Below are 20,756 nucleotides of genomic sequence, written 5' to 3' on the forward strand. Positions count from 1 at the left end.
GGCTAAGCTGTGATGTTCAGGAGGTTTCAGGCAGTAAATGCATTTCCACTCATGATATTTTCAATTTATGATGGGTTTATCATAATATTAACTCCTTCCTAAGTCAAGGTAGATCTGTATTTCACCTGTATGTACTTCCAAGCAAACAGTAAAACCAGTTAGGATGTCCTCTGATGTGGTACCGGCTCCCATCACCCCAGCTTCCAACGGGGGCAGGTGCCGCTTATGGGACAGACACAGGGGAACAGACAAAGAGCCTACACCCCTGGTGGAGATGCCAGGCTACCAAACGGCCCTGGAGCTGCCTCATCCAGGAAGCTAATGAAGGTCTAGGTACTTAAAACCAACCTCAGTAAGGTTTTTCTCTTAACGGCAGCCCAGAGGATTTCAAGCCCATACACATGTGGAGTCTCTTCCTGAGAGGCGTAAGAACGGGCGTGCTGTGTTTTGCACATACGCATACACATGCTTGGCTTCCTTTTCGCGTCCCACCCAAACTCCGAAGTGACTCAAAGTCCACCTAAGTTGCCAGCCAGCTAGGCCCTGCCGGAGATGCCCACCTAGCTTAGCCAGCTGATGTCTCCAGACCTTCTTGCCCACGGTTGTTCAGCCACGTCCGGCAGCTCATCAGCAGATGTCACCACAGATGACCAGCCTTCCTGGCTGCTCAAACATCCTCAGCAGTCCCTCCGCCTGCCTGCTCCTCCCTGTCCCCTCTCTAACGGGCCCAGCTCACCTCTAAAGCTTTCCCCGCACTCTGAGTACCTGAAGCTCCCAGAAGAGACCCGAGGAGCTCCTCCTCGCCCACGTCCCCTGCTGAACCTTGCCCGGGGCCTGTTCCGATCTTGGGAGCCCAGCTCCAAGAGGAGGTCCCTGCCACTCACAGCCTACACACATCCCACCTCCCTCCTCCCCCTTCAACCCCCACTCATCCTCATCCTCTCCTCCCTGTCTCTTCCGGCCCCAAGGCAAGAGAGGGGTTGGGGCAAGGTTTGTATGGACAAGGGTGAAGTGAAAGGTGACCACCTCTGATTCTTGCGGGATAGAAAGGGACTCGGGAGAGCAGGGGAGGCTTCAAAGACGCTCTCAGCCTAATCCCAGAGCCAGGCGGCAATCCCATTTGCTCCTTTGTAGCCTGGCTGCTGGAAAGGAGTCAAACTCCACCATCTGTTTTCTTGCTTCTCCTTCTCTCTCTCACCCACAGCTATCTGACTTCTGCCCCTCACTTCTGTAGACCTCCCGGAGACAAGGGCACCGCTGACCCCACACCACCACCTCTAACAGGACTCACTCTACATGGCCTCCCCTGCTGGACTCAATGCGGGCAGGTGCCCCCAACCACATAACCCTGCTCTATCATCTTCCCGGCACTGACCACAACCTACGATGATCTTCTTTTTTAAAATTAATAAAACTTCAGTGCCACTTGGTTTCCTCATCCGTAAAATGAGAATAAAAATACCTCTATCATGGAGCTGCTACAGAAACTAAGAATTAGGCGTCCCTGGGTGGCTCAGTCGGTTAAGCGTCCGACTCTTGGTTTCGGCTCAGGTCATGATCTCACAGTTCATGAGTTCAAGCCCCACACTAGTTCAAACTCCACACTGACAGCACGGAGCCTGCCTGGGATTCTCGCTCTCCCTCTCTCTCTGCCCACCCCTGCATCCCCCACGCGCGCTCTCTCTCTCTCAAAACAAATAACTTTAAAAATTTTTTTAAAAACCCTAAGAATTAAAATATGTTCTATCGACAAGAGAACCAATGAACAGACTACAGTATATTCAGTCAACGGACAGCTACTCAGTAAGGGGGAAGAAAGAACTGAACAACACACAAAGCATAGATGAGTCTCTATTGAGGGAAAGAAGCCAGAACCAAAAGGATGTATACTATATAATTCCACTCATGTGAAATTTTAGAACAGGAAGAATTGCTCTATCAGGAGGGGGCATAACTGGGAAGAGGCAGGAAGAAACTTTCTGGACTGATGGAAATGTTCTTTATTTTTTTTAAGTTTATTTATTTATTTTGAGAGACAGAGAGACAGAGCACATGAGCAGGGGGGCGCAGAGAGAGAGGGAGAGTGAAAGAATCCCCAGTAGGCTCCGCACAGTCAGTGCGGAGCCTGATGTGGGGCTCGAACCCGTGAACCGTGGGATCGTGACCTGAGCCGAAGTCACGAGCCGTACACTTAACTGACGGAGCCACCCAGGCTCCCAGCTATGTTACTTATCTTCATGGGGTGGCAGTTGCACGGGCAGCTACACTGGTCAAAACTCACCAAAGCAGTATGCTTCCATGGGCGGGCTCTGCTGTATGCAAATTTACCTCAATACAAAAAACAAAAAAACAAGAACCACCAAAAAGAGTTAAGGCACGTGAGTGCCTAAACAGTGCCTGGCGTGTGGTAGGTGGGCACTTCCCAAACACTAGTTGTATCATTTGCTTGTTTATTGTTCCGCAAGGTGCACCCAGAATCAGACGCAGCTGCACCACAACAGGTCAATGATTTCAGCCGAACAAAGGAGGGCCTTCTGCTGACCACCTCGGCCGGGCAGTGCCCCGCATTCCCTCCCCTAAAGCCTCTTCTCTTGATAAGCCGTCCCGGCATTCCCCCGGAAGGACCCTGCCTTCGTCCCTGGAAGGTCTCTCCTCACCAGATTCACCCCCCACCCCCACCCCAGGCTGGGGTCTGGGGACCCCATCGCCGTGTAACTGCCTCACTTGACGTTGACATCCACGTGTGGGCAAAACTCCAGGAGAAGGCTGTGCGTTGCCATGAAAGAGAGGGAGAGAAAACCCCCTCTGGGCCGAAGCTCACGGCTGGAAGTTTATAAAATACAAGAATGACGAAAAGGAGAATTTCCAGGATCTACCTTAAGTCAGCCGCTCCCGGTTTTGAGAGGGCCCGTTTTCAACTGCGAGAGCCGGGGATCGTGTTTTGTTCAAGAGGAGTTGCGACAAGCCAGAGCAGGCTGCTCGGGGTGACGAAGAGGGGGAGGACAGCACAGAGGCACAGGGGTGGTGGGCGAACTCAGCTTCTGAAGTGTGACTTCAGTCATCTATCTGTACATAAGCTGGCTTATCTCAGAGGAAACGGCCAACCCACAGGAAGGGTTGGTTGATGAAGAAAGCGGAGACCTAATCACCCGGCAATAATGAAAACAACCAGGGAGGCGTCATCTTAGTGAAGTCACATGCCAACATCAAGTACTGAAGGGCTGCTACGTGCAAGATACAGGATCGAGAGGCAGAATTTAGCCCAGTTTATCTAGCTGCTAACACGTATCGACCACCGGACCGTTCTTATGCATTTTGCTTGAACTACTAACTCGTACCAACTCAATGGAGTTCTACCAACCCAGTGAGGTAAGTACTGTCATTATCCTTTTTAACGGATGAGAATACTGAGAGAGGTTACCTGACCTACCCAGGAACCCCCCTCCTGCCAAACAGAGGAGGGATTCAAATCCAGGCCATCCGCACCCCCCCCCCCCGGGGCCCCCCCTAACCTAGGGTTTCCCTCCCCCCTTAACAATTTAACATTCCGAATTGCCTGGGGGTTAACCGGTTCCCTCAGAAGTTACTAAGTTCCCACCCCGGGGCACCTCATTCAAAAGGAGGCCCTGTGCCTTGCTTGCAGCCGCTGGAGACTCAGAGCAAGGCACTCAGAGGAAAGCACTGCTGAATGAGAAGAATCTGGGGTGTGCAACTACATGGCCTCTGGGATCCCTTCCAGCTCTAAGATCCTACTGGCCTGTTTTAGAAAGTTCTGCCATCAGGTTATTAACAAAACCTAAGAGCTGGCTCCCACTCCAAAGGGTAATTCTGCCTCCTCTGACTCACACAGACAGAAATCCTTGGAGATGGTTCACAGCGGGACGGCAGCCCACAGCCTCTGTAGGAGAGAGCCAGGCCACAGGGGCTCTAGGAACCCTGGGCCCGAGCTCACGAGCTCACGTCCCTCACCTTGGCCTCCGCAGGCGGTGGTGTCCTGTCCTAAGGGCAAGAGGCTCCTGGCCCCCAGGTGTCTAGGGAGTAACAGGTTGGGACTAAGAGATGGGACAGGGCAGTGCTTCAGAGCCCCCTTGAGTGTCCTGCACCCATAGGAAACGATCATATCGTGCACACGTGTTAATGAAGCAGTTGTTCAAGGCAAGAGGCAAAATCCCTAGGGCTTAAGCCACCCCAGGCTCTGTCTAGAAGCTCCAGGGATGCTACCACCTCATAGCTGCAGGCCATTCAAGGTCCACCAGCTGGAACTCTGGGATAGGAGATAAGAAGAACGAGAAAAGAAAGGCAACATCCTCACTTTCCAAGCACCCCTCGCCTCCAGGAAGAGGACAGACAGAATTACGGACTAACGGGGAATAACTCCCCTTACCACCCTACCGCCAAACTCCAGCCCCCACCACGAAGAACGGAATTCGAGAAGCATCTCACCTTAGAAGAACTACACTGTCGGACATGAAGGCTCCAACAGTCACATCTGAAAATGAGAAGTTCACAGCATTCAAAAATGTGTTGAAGCCCATCCCACCCGCCCCCTGCCTAGGTCCACAGCCACGGGGGCCCAGCACTGAGGTCAGAGGCCCCTGACAGCCTTCCTCTGGGCCATACAAGAATCTCGTAAAAGTGAGAGCCACACTGTCCTGCATGGTTGCCCATCAGCAGGTGTGGCTTGTCGAGACCTTGAAACGTGGTCAGTCTGAACTGAGATGTGTAGGAAATGTAAAATACAGACCAATTTCAAAGACCTGGCACAAAAAACATGAACTAGCTCAAAATGTTTTACATTGATTATCGGAATTAATTTCACCTATTTCTTTTCATCTTTTTTTATATAATTCCCAGAATATTTTAAATATATATGTGGCTCATGTTATGTATCTTTTGGACACCAGTGAACTAGAGAGATGGGTATTTGGAACTAGAGGACCTAGAAAAAGCTCTAGGTTCTGTAGAACATGTGAATCATCTCTGCTCCACCCCTCACTCTGTGTGACCTCAGAGGTTCTCAGGGTGTCCTTGTCTGTAGTATGGACATAATTATCCCCAGTGTCTTCTTCAAAATCTGATGAGAGTTCATAACGTTTAAATCAGAAGACCTCTGTTAAATATTTATTGAACACAAAATTAAGCAGTTGTTAAATATGATAATTTTTAAACATTTAAGTACATGTTAAATATGTAAAATCATATAGTTACATCTGAAAATTCATGAAATACGTAGTACACTACAAACCAACCTGCAAGTGTTAGCTGGTAATGTTTATTCTTGGATAACTTTAATTTAGGAAATATATACTCATCCAAGAACTCTCTGCCTTTCTTCCCCTCGAATACAGACTCCTTAGTCCTGGGATTCCCATTACCGCCTCACAGAGCCAAGCATCTGAATCCGAGAGAGCCTGAATCCCCATGTCTATACAATACTCTCATCAAGGAAAAAGAAACAGCAAACCCATGAATTGTAGTGCTGCTAAAAATTTCTGTACTTGGGTGTGCTTGTTAGTTTTGCCGTTTCCAATAGTCTTTTTGAGTTGACTAGATATTTGAAAATAAAAGAACCGGGGCAATTTGTCATTTCTTTTACAAAAAAGGCAAGAAATTCACACGGGTCACGAAGTGTGAACACACCTGCTCACAGTGCGTGTGCAGAGCTGAAGGTGTGTCCCCTCCCACCACGATGTGGTCTCTGGCCAGTCCCCTAAGTTCTCTGTGGCTCAGTATCCTTGTCAAGTGGAGGACACCCTGTCTCTACCTACCTGCTGCGCTAACCATAAGATGTATATTACATGTGGAAGCATTTTACGTATATTGAAGTGCTAAACCACCGTAAGGTATTATTTTGAGGCGGCCACAAATTACCCCAAATGAGAACAACTGCCTTCTCCCACTTACAAAGACCCGTGAGTGTCCACAGGAACAAAAACTTCGACAATGACCCTTTCCTATTCCTTCCTCCTAGCTCAGGAAAGTCACAAGAAATGATCAAAACTGCTGCCCATAAGAAACTACAAGAGTCCGGTGGTGCCCTTGTACAGGATCGCACTGGATTTCAGAGATCCTTCGGAGGCATTTTAAGTGGAAAGAAATACTTCCTGCAGATAGCAAGATGATCTATGGTTTCATGGAAGCTTTTCCTGGATTCCATGATGGTTTTGGATTCTTTCAAATTTCCTTCCTTCCTTCCTTTCTTCCTTTCTTCCTCCCTTCCCTCCCTCCCTCTCTTCTTCCTTTCTTTCTTCCTCCCTCTCTCCCTCCCTCTCTCTCCCTCTTCCTTCCTTCCTTCCTTCCTTTCTTTCTTTCTTTCTTTCTTTCTTTCTTTCTTTCTTTCTTTCTTTCTTTCTTTCTTTCAGTAGGCTTCATGCTAGCATGGAGCCCAATACAGAGCCCAACACAGGGCTCAACTTCACGATCCTGAGGATCATGACCTGGGCTGAGATCAACAGTGAGTCAGACGCTTAACCAACTGAGCCACCCAGGTGCCCCCTGGATTTTTTCTAATTCTTATCTCATTTCCTCACCTAACCACACTGCATCCCCTTCAAACACCAGAAGAACCATCATCCCACTGTCCAGTCAATTTTACCTAACTGGACAACACTTGGGATTGAGGTTGGAAATCGTGCATTTTTATTCAATTAGCCTCAACCACCACAAGGCATTCATTAACCCTGAAGCCAAGGCAGGCAGCCTTGACGGGTGAAGGTCTGTTCTGTCCATCAGGGAGACGGCATGGTTTTCTTTTCTGCTCCAAATTTTTTTAATTTTCTTGCAGGGGCTGGGAGGTGGGTGGGGAAGGGATCGCTCAGCTCCTTTTTCCCTCTCAAGAGTAAGAAGCCTCTTAATACGGGTAATTATTGAGCAAAACATGAGTTTCTGCTAACATTTTCAAAGTGGACAGTGCTTTTAGAAAGAGCTGCTGCCACAGAAATCACTGGTTTTTGTTTTCGTTTTTCTGTCGTTGTTTCCTTCGAAATCACTGTTGCAATCCACCCTTGTGGTGCTTAAACTCTTCAGCACAGATCATTCTAAAAGCCCAAAATAAACGTCAACACCTTCAAATCAAGCACTAGGCAAAGCATCCCATTCTACTGTGGGAATTTTCCTGATTCTAAATAGATGTGGCCACTGCTTACCAGACTGGAAATGACTCTACCTCAAGCATTTATGCTCGTTTATCTCATTTGCCTTTAAAGAAAAACAGCTTACCAGGATAGCCATTTCCATCCATATCAATGCCTCCTGATATGGACTGACCAAACATCCCCAGAACCGGACTTATCTTCTGCCCCGACAGTTTCTGAAACAGATAATAGGGAAATTGAGTCGCCGGACAGGAGCACAGTCATTAATAAGAACCCAGGACTGTTCTGTGCAGCTTCTGTAGGACACTTGGTCCTCAAACTGTGGAAACAGAAAACTGTAGTCCTAGTTTGATCACGGAGTTCTTAGCATGCAGTTGAAGACCACACACTCCTGTATTATTACTTGCCTTCGTCACATGTCATTGTTTAAAAATGTTTCCAAGCTCAGTGTTAATGAAAACTCCACCTACACTGGTGTGTAATGTTTTCACCTGCCAAATGAAGTTCGAAACGGATGTTTACTTCCATTTCCAACAGAGGTTCTGTTTTGTTTCCACACAGGTAGAGCTGGCTGAAGTTTTGTTTTTTTTTTTTTCTTTAAATATTTATTTATTTTTGAGAGAGAGGCAGAGCACAAGCGGGGGAGGGACAGAGAGAGAGGGAGACACAGAGACGGAAGCAGGCCCCAGGCTCCAAGCTGTCAGCACAGAGCCCGACGTGGGGCTCAGACTCACAAACCATGAGATCGTGACCTGAGCCAAAGCCGGATGCTTAACCAAATGAGCCAGCCAGGCGCCCCAAGCTGGCTGCAGTTCTAAGAACGTGTTTTCCTTAGATCTCTCTACCCAAACATGTACCAAACATGGAACACCCCTCTGCTCATGTTAGTCTTTCCCTAAGTGGACAGGCCACTGGTGCATCTAGCGGGAAAAGATGGCCACAGGGAAACCGCCACTCAGTCAAGTTAACCAGAAGATCTACGGGCTCCTGAGCCTCACACACAGGATGAAACAGTTCTAGCTAGTAAATCTGGAGCTCCATGGCCCTGAACCTTCCTACCACAAACGGTGGGAAATCCACAACAGCAGAGGAAGCCACCCTCCTCCCTAAAAGGCGGCCCTGTGGAGTTCACAGCTCTACCGCCAAGGGGCATCTGTACTGTTACTCAGCTTAATGATGAGTAAACTTAAGTTAACTCAACTTATGTTCAACTTATGTTCACACAGCACTGCACTGGTTCAGGACTCTTTACCACACAACCAAACCCCTTCATTCGTTTGGGTGGCACAGTTCCTCAAAAGATATCACACTTCCTGAATCAGAAAAGTCCCATCCCCTGGGATCTGGTGTGTTCCTTCTTCCCTTTGTTTATACGGTCTCTTTTGGGAGGCTAACCTCCCAGGGCCCTCATTGTGGATGATAAGAAAAATGCTTTGTTTCCATGCCATACAGCAAAATCCCTATCAGAACCAGGTTTACAGATATCCAGGGGCTCTCTAAGGACTCTCTTTCCATATCCTTTTTCCTTATTGAGTCATCCTGCGGAGAAGTCATGAGAGTGGGGAGAGGGAGTTTCCATAGGATCCACAGACGGAGACGCCAGGGATCTTCCCCGACCCCTCCCGGGAGCCCATCGCTGCAAATAACCCTCCACTTGCCATCTTCAGTTAAGCCATCCAACAGAAAATACGTGAGCATCAATGTACGAATCACAACAGCATAGCACACACTGAAGAAATGTTTCTTGCTAACAGGCAGAGTTCCTCATCCCACATGACTCTGTCTAAACAAACATGTATGTGTGTCTCTTTCTCCAAAGCCACTTTTTGAAGGCCACCGTCTCAGCTCCACAGCCCAAGCAGGCTAGCAGCGGCTGGTCCCGGGTCTCCCCTTCTAAGCTATGCTGTGGCTGGGACGAGGGGGAAGAGCGAAGGGGTGGTCCATCTGGGGGTGGCGATGCAGGCTTAAGTTATCCCACAGACATCTGCAGGCCATTATGCCATAAAGCCAGGAAGATAAGTCTGCTCAGTGCTAATAACCCTAAATGAAAACCAGGAGCCTTGGAAAACCTCCGCTTGACTAGGTTTACGTACAGTGTCCTTACTAGCAGGAGAAAGATCACACGGGCCGCCATGACATGCCCAGGGGACTCTCAAATTGAGAAAGGCACACAAGGATCTTAAAATCAACACTTTTCATGGTGAACTCAAGAAAGAGGAATGAGTTAAAGAGTAATGCGGACAAACTGCAGCCCTGATCTCACAATTTATCCGGCAGAAATAATACCAGTCTGGGCCAAAGAAAAGCAACTCCTTTGCCCAGAGCTGTTTCTGATTTCTTCCTCCGGTTCACCAGCACAATGCCTGCTCTGTCTGGACCCCAGCCCTGAAGAATCTGTCGTTAAAGGATTTTTTTTTTCCTTTTAAATCAGTGACCTTATCATATACATATTAGCGGCTTAGAAAAGCATCAGCAGAGTTGTATCTTTCCATTTTTTTTTTTAAAGTGCCCCAAACCACTTCTCTTTGTCAAAGCTAATGAGCCTGCCAGCCTGCTGACAAAGGCAGGATGGGTCCAGCTGCTTGCTGATCCCTGCTTCCGACTGAAGGCACTCCACGCTAACCACAAAATCTGTACTTCAGTTCTCTGTAGGGATTCCACCCAGCAACAAAACAAAACACTGGAGGAGGGAAGCAGGGGTCTCTGACAGGTTGCCTCTCCCTATGATTTGCTTCCAAGGTCCAGGAACAAGCTTCCAGGAGGATGCGTGGAAAGTGACCCCGGCAACTGCCCGAGGACACGGTTCCCCGGATGACTTTCTGCTCGTCACATCGGGAAGAGGGTCCCTACCTCAGACTACAGCAGCCCGCACCACACAGACGTGGCCGCCAACCCGTGCCCAAAGCTCTCTTCCTCCTGCCACATCGGCTGAGTCACCTATGAGCTTATTGCCACCATTGACTGCCATCATTTCTAGTGAAAAGACGGTGGTCCGGGTAAACCCATGCCCCTTGGAGTATGCAGGCCTCACAAGCAAAATAAGTTTCCTTACTTCTAAGTTTTCCAAGTGAGCTTCCCTGAGTGTTCCTTCCTCCAGTGTGGAGTTGAGGGCGTGGTTACAATAAAAGGTTTGGGAGTCAGACTGGCAAAGTTTCAGTGGCCACGCGGCCATTTACTAGCCGGAGACCCTGGACAAGCAAAGTCACCTCCCTGGGCTGGACCCCTCATAAAGAAAAGGTGGAAAATAAAGATACCATCTCACGGGACTACGACAAGGACTAAAGAAAAGAATAGGGCAGAGCGGTCCCTCCTCTCTGCGCTCCGTGTCTGCTGCTATGGGAGCCACCGAGCTGGGCCGGCCCCAGCAGAGAGGGTGCTGGAAGCTGGCGATAAATCAACCCTCAACCCTTAATCAGCTCACTTGTATCTCCTGCATGAAGAACAATCATGAGTGCAAGGACTGAACTTACACTTGGGCTCTGCCTCTTAAAATCAACTTGTAAAGTCTCTTTCTTACCTTCAGGTACTTTAGTACATGAACAGGCTTTGACGCTTCACTAACACCTCACTTATAGAACATTTTATGAGAACATGACTCCGTTAAAAGTTCTGTTTCCTTGGCGATAATCAAGATACGAGGCAAGCTTCTTCATGATGGGAAATAGAAGCAGGAGTAGGAAGCGGTGAGCACATAAAAAGCGCTCAATAGATCAATATTTGCTGATGGGAAATTTCTCGACTTGTGCTCAGTCCCTTTCTGTCACTGACCCACTCCCTGGGAGAATAACACAGGCCTGTGCCAACTCTAGACACAGACATCCACAAATACCCTGACGATGCTTCTGTCCAAAGAGTGACTTCCTTTTTTCCCATGGGCTGGGCTTAACACCATCAGCAAGATTGAACACCCAGCTGATATGGCAAAAAACCAGAACTCAAACCACTTCCACATTCCCAAGTCTGGCGCCCAAGGCCAGAACTTTGATCAGCTCATTTCAGTGCCAGTTACAACCATCAGCCCCATGAAAGCTTTCAAGCCCCCTCTTCTGCGGACCACTGTCTCTCTACATTATATTTTACAATTCAGGGTGCCTAGGTGGCTCAGTCGGTTAAGCGTCCAACTTCGTTCGGCTCAGGTCATGATCTCACGGTTCATGGGTTCGAGCCCCGCGTCAGGCTCTGCTGACAGCTCGGAGCCTGGAGCCTACTTCAGATTCTGTGTCTCCCTCTCTCTGCCCCTCCCCCCCTCTGAAAAATAAATAAACATTAAAAAAATTTCTATTTTGGGGATGCCTGGGTGGCTCAGTCGGTTAAGTGTCCGACTCTTGGTTTCATTCGGTTCAGGTCATGATCTCGCGATTTTGTGAGTTTGAGCTCCAAATCAGGCTCTGAGCTGATGGTGTGGAGCCTGCTTGGGATATTCTCTCTCTCTCTCTCTCTCTCTCTCTCTCTCTCTCTGTCTCTGTCTCTGTCTCTGTCTCTCTCTCTCTGCCCCTACCCTGATCATGCTGTCTCTGTCTCTCTCAAAAATAAATAAATAAACTTTTAAAAAGTTTCTATTTTACAGCGTATTCCTTTGGCTTGCACCGATGGTTGATAAAGGAGTCACTAAAAAACAGCAAGCCTCTTCCTCATCTTCAATAAATAACTCTAACTGGGGGTAAGAATTTGGATGTAATCTTTCACACAGGCAGAATGCATCCCCGAATGTGAGCGAACTCGGGAGTCTCTGAATAGGGTTTTAAGTTTTAATAAGCAATACCAATTGTTTCTCTCTTTCACTGGAGGGTGAGAAGGTTGAAGGTAGGAACCGTGTTGTGTTTTCCTCTGTACCCCGGGGTGTGGTATGGACTACAGGTTCCCTATGTGTTTGTCAGATGAAGGTACGAACAGTTCACATGTTATTCTCACAGCAATTACCATTGAGTACTGAGGGACGATCCCACTAGCGTCACCGTGATAGATATAGACGGCCCCCGAGAAGTCATCCTCCTTGGGTGCACCAATGGCCACATCTGAGGGGAGAAAAACAGCTATGGGTTAGAAAGCCACGTGGAGTACTGTAAGGACAATTTTCCTCATTCCTGCCCTCACGTGGGTCCCTCTGTACCAGAAATCTCTTGGTTGTTGGTTGCTCAGACATTAAAGTAGACCCACAGTTGCTTAACAGGAAAAAAAAAAAAAAAGTAGGAAGAAAATCATCAAAACTGAGAAGGGTTTAGTTCCAGAAAAGTTCTGACCTCATCCTTTCATAAAAAAAATCATGGACCCATCCAATAAAAAAAAAATGCAAATATAAACCACCCACCCAAATTTCTGTCAGACAGGGGAGTTCCACAGACCATGGTTATTGCATAACTGAGAGAGTCAACTGTTCCTGGAGAAGGGACTTGCACAAAATGGCACTCACTTCCCCCCCCAAAAAAAGAAAAAGAAAGAAAAAAAATCAACGTTACCCTCGCAAACTGACAACCCCTGGAACAAAGCCTAGATCTTCCTGACTTTCTTCCCTTTGCTTCTAACAAAAGTCATGTGTTTGCAGAAGCGAGGTCAAGGGTGAGGGGCACGCGCCCACAGGACCTCAAGCCGAGGTCCTCTCTGGCCGGGGCATGAGGGGTATCAAAGGAGCCTGGCTGTCTGGCCTGAGGCAAGAGCTGCCCCCCGACTTCCGCCTCAGCCTCCCCCTAGCGAGGCGGCTCCCCCACGTCCCGATGTCTGCCTACCACATATACAGTTAGCAGAGGCACCGGACAGACCAGAGAGAGAAGCCAAGAGACCGTGAAGGAATCTGCAGTCCAGACAGAGTGGACATCAGTACACACAGCCCGACCCTCCCGGCACGGACGCATTCAAATCCGTCCCCTCGCTGTCGATCTCGGGGCTGAGAAGGTCTAACTCCCTCCTCACTCAGCAACATGGCGGAGCCTCGGACACAAGAAAGGTTGGTGGCAGGAGGGCGCGCGTTCAAACTTGTCTGCAACAAGCCAAAGCACGGTGGGCTCAGAGCCCAGCCCCGAGTGTCCGCACGGAGACCATCTTCTCCAAAGGGCACCCCCTCCCCATAGGGGCCTCCCAAGAGGGGCAGGTGGGCCCAGGAGCACGCCTTGCCGGGGCGAAGCCAGAGGGCAGGTGTGAGCTCACTGACCCGGGAAGCCATCGTCATCAAGGTCGCCCAGGCTGACGATGCTCTCCCCAAAGTGTGCGTTGTAGGTGCCATCGCCGCTGAGGGCCAGCTGCTCCTCGAGGGCTCCCTGGGAAACAGGACGGAGGACAAAATGGAAAACACAAACAAAAACAGAACCAAAACAAAGAAAAAACACAATAAAACCAGAGCTTCAAACGCCATCCCCAAAGTACTCCCATCAGCGCGAAACACCCGGGCATAATCACGGGCACCCAAACTTCTCTCTCCTCATGGCAAAAGGAGTCCCTTTCACCTGTGCAGCCAGAGGGTCTCCCACAGCCTGATGCCTTTTAGAGGGAAGGAGAGGGTCATGTTGGCTGATGACTCCACCTCCCCCTTGTCCTGACACTCTATAAACCTGCCTGCCTACCTACACACCTGTCCCTACGGCATCCTCTAGCTGCCCTTACCTCTCCTCCCCAAAATTGTTTGACACGGGCAAGCACATCTCTACTTTTTGTCTCCTGTGCCTTTCGGTGCAAGTTTACAGAGCTGCTTTGCAAGGTGCATGTGTTAGTCATCTTGACCGTCATGATTCAGAAATTCAACACCCGGTAGGTCTTGGTCAGGGGGTGGGGGGTGCACACAGCCGGGCCCATCAGCACGTGTGGCTCAGATTTGGATTTCCTGAGCGAACACGCACCGACAGAGGGAGGGAGTCAACGGTGCCCGGTGGCGGCAAAAGCCACCTGAGGACACACGCTCTGCCTCCAAATCACGGACGTGTCAGTATCAGAGTATTAACACGCAATCTGGTATCTTGAGGGGGAAGAACTTCGAAACCTGCCCCAGGGCAGAGGTACTCTGGACCCACTGCACACCCTCAAGCCAGCCCAGGCAATGTCTGGCTTCACATCACACCTTCTGACTCTCCCCACTTTACAGATGAGGAAACTGAGCCACCCGTTTTAAGCTCCTTTTCCACATCGCACAGGCTAGTAAGGGGAAAAGCCCAGATCCAGGTTCCATCGGACTCCAAAGCCATCGTGTTTTCCACTCCTCTGTGCTGCTTCGTAATCACTCATCAAACAGGGAGAGGCCCAACAGGTCGAAGAATATCTCGGTGCTCAGCGCAACCACCGGGCATTTAGGATACAGTGGTTGGGGGGGTGGAACGTATGGGTGCCGCGTATCGGGGGGCATTATCCTGCTCCAAGATTCCTCGTGTAGACACTCTCCAGCTGACTGCTGCGCTGCTCACCTTACTGCCTGACAAGTTAATACCTACACAAATGTTTCATCCTCTTGCAAACGTGGCTGGGCAGCCGCTAAATAAATGCGGATGGTCTCACCTGTATCGTGACCACCTCACCTCTCCCCACACGTGCCTGTCCCTCTCCCTTAGAACGTCATTGGGGACGCAGGTGCCAAGCCTCACGGCCACAGGTGCCAGGAAGTTATCTTGGCTCCCAGGTTTTCGATTCGCTTTCTCAAAGGGTCTGCAAGCATCCAAGATAGCCCAAGGCTCTAACGCTCGCTGGCTCCTATTCAAAAGGCTGTCCTTTCTTTCCGACATCTGCCCACCTACAGTTCAAGACCACAGCCCCCTCCGACTGGATTAGTTATCCGATTGGGATAACGAGCATCTGAGTCCCTGCTCAAAAGTACATTTTTACTGATTATTTTTTTTTTTATTATTATGAAAGTATTACATTCTTGCTCCTTGGATAAAATGAAAGCTAGAAATCTACCCAAACCCCACCACCTACAAAGATCTGTTGTTAACATCCTCTATGTATTTTGCATACTTTTAACATTTTGGTGGGGGGGGGGGTGGTTTCTGTTTTTTGAGAGAGAAAGAGAGCTTGCGTGTATACAAGTGAGGGAGGGGCAGAGACAGAGGGAGACAGAGGATCCCAAGCAGGCTCAGCACTGTGAGCACAGAGCCCAGTGTGGGGCTTGAATCCACGAACCACGAGATCATGACCTGAGCCGCAATCAAGAGTGGGCTGCTTACCCGATGGAGCCACCCAGGCGCCCCTGCATATTTTTCAAGGTTGTTTGTACAGGGAGTCTTTATCCTTCTTTTCACTCATTAGCCCATAAGCAATTTCTCATGTTTGCTCAAAGGCTGCTGGTCACAAAATTGATGCATTTCACTCTTGTTGAACATTCTTAATTCTAGATGCTGAAGAGACTCTGCTCTCTCATTGGTCTCCTGCCTCCACGGGTGCACTGCTCCCCCTCCTCCCCGTCCCTGTCCCCCCAACCCTCCACTCAGCGGCAGAGGGGCAGAGGCACCTTTCTGACACCTTCACACCCCTTTCAAGGATCTGCGGAATCAGGGACATAGGGATCACAGCCCTTGGCCACTGCACTGGCCCCCACCCGACCCCCGACGCTGCACTAAGGGGTCCTGCCGCCCCACGCCTCAACCTGCTTGCCGAGCTCCAGCCCACCCCTGCCTGTGTGCCTGACTGCTTCCCCTTCTTTAAGAGTCTGCCCAGCCACTGTGTCCTCCAGGAGGCCTCTCTGCTCCCCTGGGCACGTGTCTATATACTGCCAGGGAGGCAGCTGGCCCAGGTGCAAGTCCCAGCCCACCGCTTCCAGTCGTGTGATGGGGGGCAGTGGACTTGACTTCTCTGGGCCTCGGCTGCTTCACCTGAAAAATGGGGACCCCTGACACCATGCGTATGTTACACTGAAGTCATTTCTAGAAAATAGGAGGAACGGTTTCAGGTAAGAAGTCAACACTCAAAATCAAATAACAGGGGTGCCTGAGTGGCTCAGCTGGTTAACCAGCCCACTCTTGATTTCGGCTCAGGTCATGACTTCGGTGTGTGAAATTGTGAGACTGCTTGGCATTCTCTCTCTCCCTCTCTCTGCCCCTCCCCCGCTCACACGCACAAACGCACTCTCTCTCTCTCTCTCAAAATAAATAAACATTAAAAAAAAAAAAAAACCAAACAACAGACATCAGACCTTACCGTTTTTCTCAATCCCCGCGCGTCTGCAGTAATCATGCTGCGTATAGCTTTCCATTAACGGAACGCTGGGTTGTCTGACGGCAGGAGGCAGGTCTTTTCTCCTCCCCTGGGTAACGGGGCCCAGTGCCCAGCCCTGCGGGCTGTTCAGTCACTCCTCGCTGGACACGTGTCCCTCTCCCACACCCGTCCACCTGGCACCCAGCACTGTACTCACATTTCCTCTGTTGATGTAGACAGTGACCTGCCCCTCGTCCCTGATCTCAGAGAACATGGGGGCCCCCACCAGCAGGTCAGAGAGGCCGTCCGCGTTCAGGTCAACTGCGCATAAGGAGGAGCCGAAGTAAGAGCCCATCTGCAACCAAGTTGAGTCGCAACAAAGCGTTCAGTGTCTGCCCTCACACAGGAGGCCCTCGCTTTCCTCCAGCCCGCTGCTTTAGAAACACTTGCTCCCAAGCGCCTCACAGGCCGTGACGGCCGTGCTGCCCCACAGGCCAGAGGGCCCCGGGGAAGTGGGAAAGCGCCTGACTTCCCCGGCTGCCGGTAGCGGGGCCGGGCCCCCGTCCGCGTGACCGCGAAGCTAACCGGCTCGGAGTCCCCCCTCCGCGGGGAGCCCTACCAAGCGGGAAACAAGCGGACCGGTGCGGGGAGAACAAGGTATGGGTCTTAAAAGTGCAAGCTGAGGTTGCGAAACGGGTTACAACCATAGTAAGAGCGCCTCGTATAACAGACACGTGACAGGGCCAACCGAGTGGGAATGTGAAATTTCATAACACAAGGCAAGCGTGAAAATAAATGCTGCACGGGGAACTAGGTTCCCCTCTCCCAGGCCGGCACGTAGCTAAAGCTAACCAGGAAGGCGTGAACTCCAGTGGCAGAAAAAGGTACAACTCACAAAACTACTTAACGGAGAAGGGAACACGGGTTACACTGGCCAGTCTCGGATCGTAGCTGAATTCAATACCTATTCCTGTAAATCAGGGGCCTCAAACCCAAATGCCAATGGGATCCAGGAAGGTGTCGTAACAGGTGTAAGAACAAGTAACACTGCAAGTAGGCTGACGGGTGACAAGGGACACCTGGCTTGGAACCAGCGAAGGAGGCCACTCCTACCCAGCCGAAGTCCACTGCCCCCACGAGGGAGGCTGACCCCGAGAAGGCCGACCTTCGCGTTTTTCCAGAGAAGCCAAAAGTCTACAATGTCATTTGAAGTGCCTACTTTTAGAACGCGGGCAACGAGTTCACAATAAAAAAAAAGAACAAACAAACATACCGGCAGGCCCAACAAAAGAATTTATAGGCTGCATTCTTTCCAAAGGCTGCCGGTTTGCAACCTCTGTTGGAAAGAAAAAAAAAGCCATTCTTTTAAAATAAATGTTTTCCAATCAAAGGGCTCCAGCTCTGCTGATGGGAACAAGCATTCTCTTCCAGTGTTGGGGTGTGCGGCAGCCGCCCCGGGGAGTGTGAGCAGCGGAAGGCACTCCGGTCTACTTCCTGCCGTGAACTCTGGGACAGGGGCCCTGCCCCAGTCACACGCCGAGGCCCACTTGTGCTCAACCCACCCCACCCTGCGACCAGCCATTCCCCAAGGAGAAGGGTGTGGGGAGAACTCAGTCAGGCAGAAACCAAGCGGCCGGCTCCAATTCCGTGGCTTTGCCAATCACTCTATCTGGACTTTAGTAAAACAAACAAACAAATAAACAAGCTGGAAAGGCCCGGAGGACCTGGCTGTTCGCCCTGGTTGAGCCCCAGGGGAATGGTTATTCTCATTCCAACGGGCTATTTAACTTGGCATCTTCATCAATGTTCAATCAGAAATCCCTGTACGTGACTTTTCCTAAGTTTTGACATACAAACACTTCAGATACCCCGTTAACTCAGTAAAACTCCTATATGGCAGTGGTATGCTTTGGGGTAGGTGTTCCTTGATCAGAGCTCTCCCAGCAGTCTGGAAAAGTGGAGACATGTGTCTAAATCAACACCTGGATTGAGCACATATTGGTGATTTCTTAGGAGCACTATTCGAAGGATGTCAACCAATAAAAACCGGAATTTGGGGTATTTTTTTTTTCTTACGATGAGGTCAAGAGATAGGGTTGCCTGACCGAATTCTGGACGAACAAAGGCAGAAGTGGACCAGTGGTGGGCTGAGTCGGAACCCTCCCCCACGTGTGTGACTCTGGACACAGGGGTAAAGAGCTACCAACATCCCTTGAAAGCCTGCGGTCATGTCCTTTCCCTCTGAAATAACGGAGAAGTCAGACTAGAATTCCTGGTTTCTTCTGGCAAAGAAGCAGAATAGGACATATAAAGAGAGTAATGGTCTTTTTGAAAATCAGGAAGTGGACGGTGGGGATCAAGGTAGAAACCAGAGAAGTGGGAAGGAGAGTGAGAGGCAGAAAGGGAAGGCCCTAGAGCCAGAGTGGTGAAAGTGAGGGCAAGAAGAGCCCTCACGAAAATGACAGGTGACATGGCCATGGAGCCCTTCAGTCCCCTCCCAGGGAGCCCCAACACATCATCAGGACATCCAAGCAGACACGAAGGCCAGTCTGTCCTGGGACCCCATGTCATAAAGTCCTCGGGATGTGTGCACAAGGGGCTTCTCAAATGTTTACCTCTCCCACCGCCCACTCTGAAACCTGTGGCCACAAACCTGACCGTGACCAGTCACAGATGGGTGACCAGGTAAGTTGTCATCTGCACTGGGAGGTTTTTGAGAAGGAGGGGGGGCATAGTTATAGGCTGTTAATAACGCCAGGATGACCGGCATTAACTGGGCCTGCCCTGGGCACAGGCAGCAGGCGGTGGTTGGGAGAGGGGGGGTCGGAGGCAGCAGGTGCAGAGGCACAGGTGGATCCTGAAAACTGGGTGACAGATGTGTTGCAGCTCCACAAGCCACTTCAGAGTCCTTAAAGAAGAGCAGTTACGTGAAGGGACGGATGTGTTAACTAACCACACTGTGATGTCACAAAAGACACGTGTACCAAAGCACTGTGTTCAACATCTTAAACTCACCCAATGCTCCATACATCAAGTATATCTCAATAAAGCTAGGGGTGGGGCGTCCTTTAACTTTGTGCTTTCAAGCCCAGGTAGATATGAATGGGCGGGGTGGGGGTCTGGCTTTCCCACAGTAGGCACACTTACCCGTTTATTTTTAAGAAAAATATAAAATGGTAGGAACATTCACACCCTCCTTGCTCTGTGGGGCTCTTTCTACCACAAATGGCACAGAGTTATTTCTTGTCTAACTGTAAGGGGTGCTCGGAAAAACTTTTTTGCTGAATTGTTCACCATCCTTTTCCAGTGTTGCTGCTTTGGGGTTTTGGAACTGTCAAAATAATAGGCCAGTGCAGTTCCCAGGGGAGTGCAGAGCTGTTCTCGGGGAACTCTTCACAAAACTGACTTAGTGATGCATTTTTTTTTTTTTTTTACTGAAAAGATTATGACAGTTCTATACTAAGTACACACATTAAGGCTGTTAAAATTGAAAAGAAAAGCGGGGGGCACATAAGTGGCTCAATCGGTTAAGCATCTAGCCTCAGCTCAAGTCATGATCTTGCCACTCGTGAGTTCGAGCCCCGCATCGGGCTCTCTGCTGTCAGCTCAGAGCCTGCTTCGGATTCTGTCTCCCTCTCTCTCTCTATCAGAAACAAACAAAAAATTACAAAACAAAAACAAACAAAAAAAATACATTTTTTTACAAAAAACTGAAAACCGATTTCTACTTGTGAGTGGGATTTGGGGAACTGGGAATATTCATCACCAGCACAGTATGTAATGGTGCCTGGAGCAAAGCAGGTCTAACCCACAGGGGGACCTGAAATGGGCCGGGGCATGTGCCCGCCCACAAAGGAAACAGTCATTCTCCCCACTTTTATTGAGGGCAGTGGTAGGTAAAACCACCTTCCACGTTCTCCCACCTCCTAGAATCTCCCTCCCAAGTCCCAGGTGTCCTGTGCTTCCTCCCGAAGCCCACAAAGCCTTCTACCAAGACAAGCCTCCAAATTATCCCCCGGCCTCCGAGCCCAAATGTGTGTGTCCCAAGAGCAGCCAGTCTCAATAGTCCTGCTGATCTAAGCCACACTAAGGTGTGCAGGATGGAGAAGCCCATAAAAAATGTTGCTTATTAGTCAAAGGATTCTCTACCTGCCTTAATTTCAGACTATGGTACAGTGCAATGGGAGCACGCAGGGAATGGAGAGAGGATTAGGGCCGGGACCAGGAAAAAATGACACAGGCAGACAAACCTCGTCCAGGACTAATTTCAAGCCAGCCTTCCCAAGCGATTTCTCTTTCGAGGTTCTCAAAGTTGCTGAGTGACTTTCCTTTGGTTCTTCTTTGCGTGCATCACAATAGTCCTTGTGGCAATGGTGATGCGGGGCTCAGGATGGGAGGGGGTGGGTGGCCCTGGGCCAGTGACACAGGGAGAATGAGAACAATCTGCCTGATGGGTCCATATCATGGGTTTTTGCCACCGTACTCAACTGCGTCTGAGCTCTCTGGGGTGTGGAGCGTGTAGGCATAGAAGAGACAGGCGGACGAAGGGGCAGA

At 49.9% G+C, this 20,756-nt stretch overlaps 1 protein-coding gene across 1 annotated transcript in view; it reads right to left on the reverse strand.

Annotated features, from left to right (window-relative positions):
* ITGA9 (integrin subunit alpha 9) overlaps nt 1-20,756 on the reverse strand; it is a 327,365-nt gene that overhangs the window by 267,703 nt on the left and 38,906 nt on the right. Inside the window, exons 8-12 of the mRNA XM_049629010.1 lie at nt 16,420-16,557; nt 13,240-13,345; nt 12,015-12,109; nt 7,219-7,309; nt 4,444-4,489 (exon numbers count right to left, since the gene is read on the reverse strand). Coding sequence (XP_049484967.1) covers nt 4,444-4,489; nt 7,219-7,309; nt 12,015-12,109; nt 13,240-13,345; nt 16,420-16,557 — 476 coding nt within the window. The remainder of the gene's footprint in view (nt 1-4,443; nt 4,490-7,218; nt 7,310-12,014; nt 12,110-13,239; nt 13,346-16,419; nt 16,558-20,756) is intronic.

This window comes from Panthera uncia, chromosome C2 (assembly GCF_023721935.1).
Source record: "Panthera uncia isolate 11264 chromosome C2, Puncia_PCG_1.0, whole genome shotgun sequence".
Lineage (NCBI taxonomy): Eukaryota > Metazoa > Chordata > Mammalia > Carnivora > Felidae > Panthera > Panthera uncia.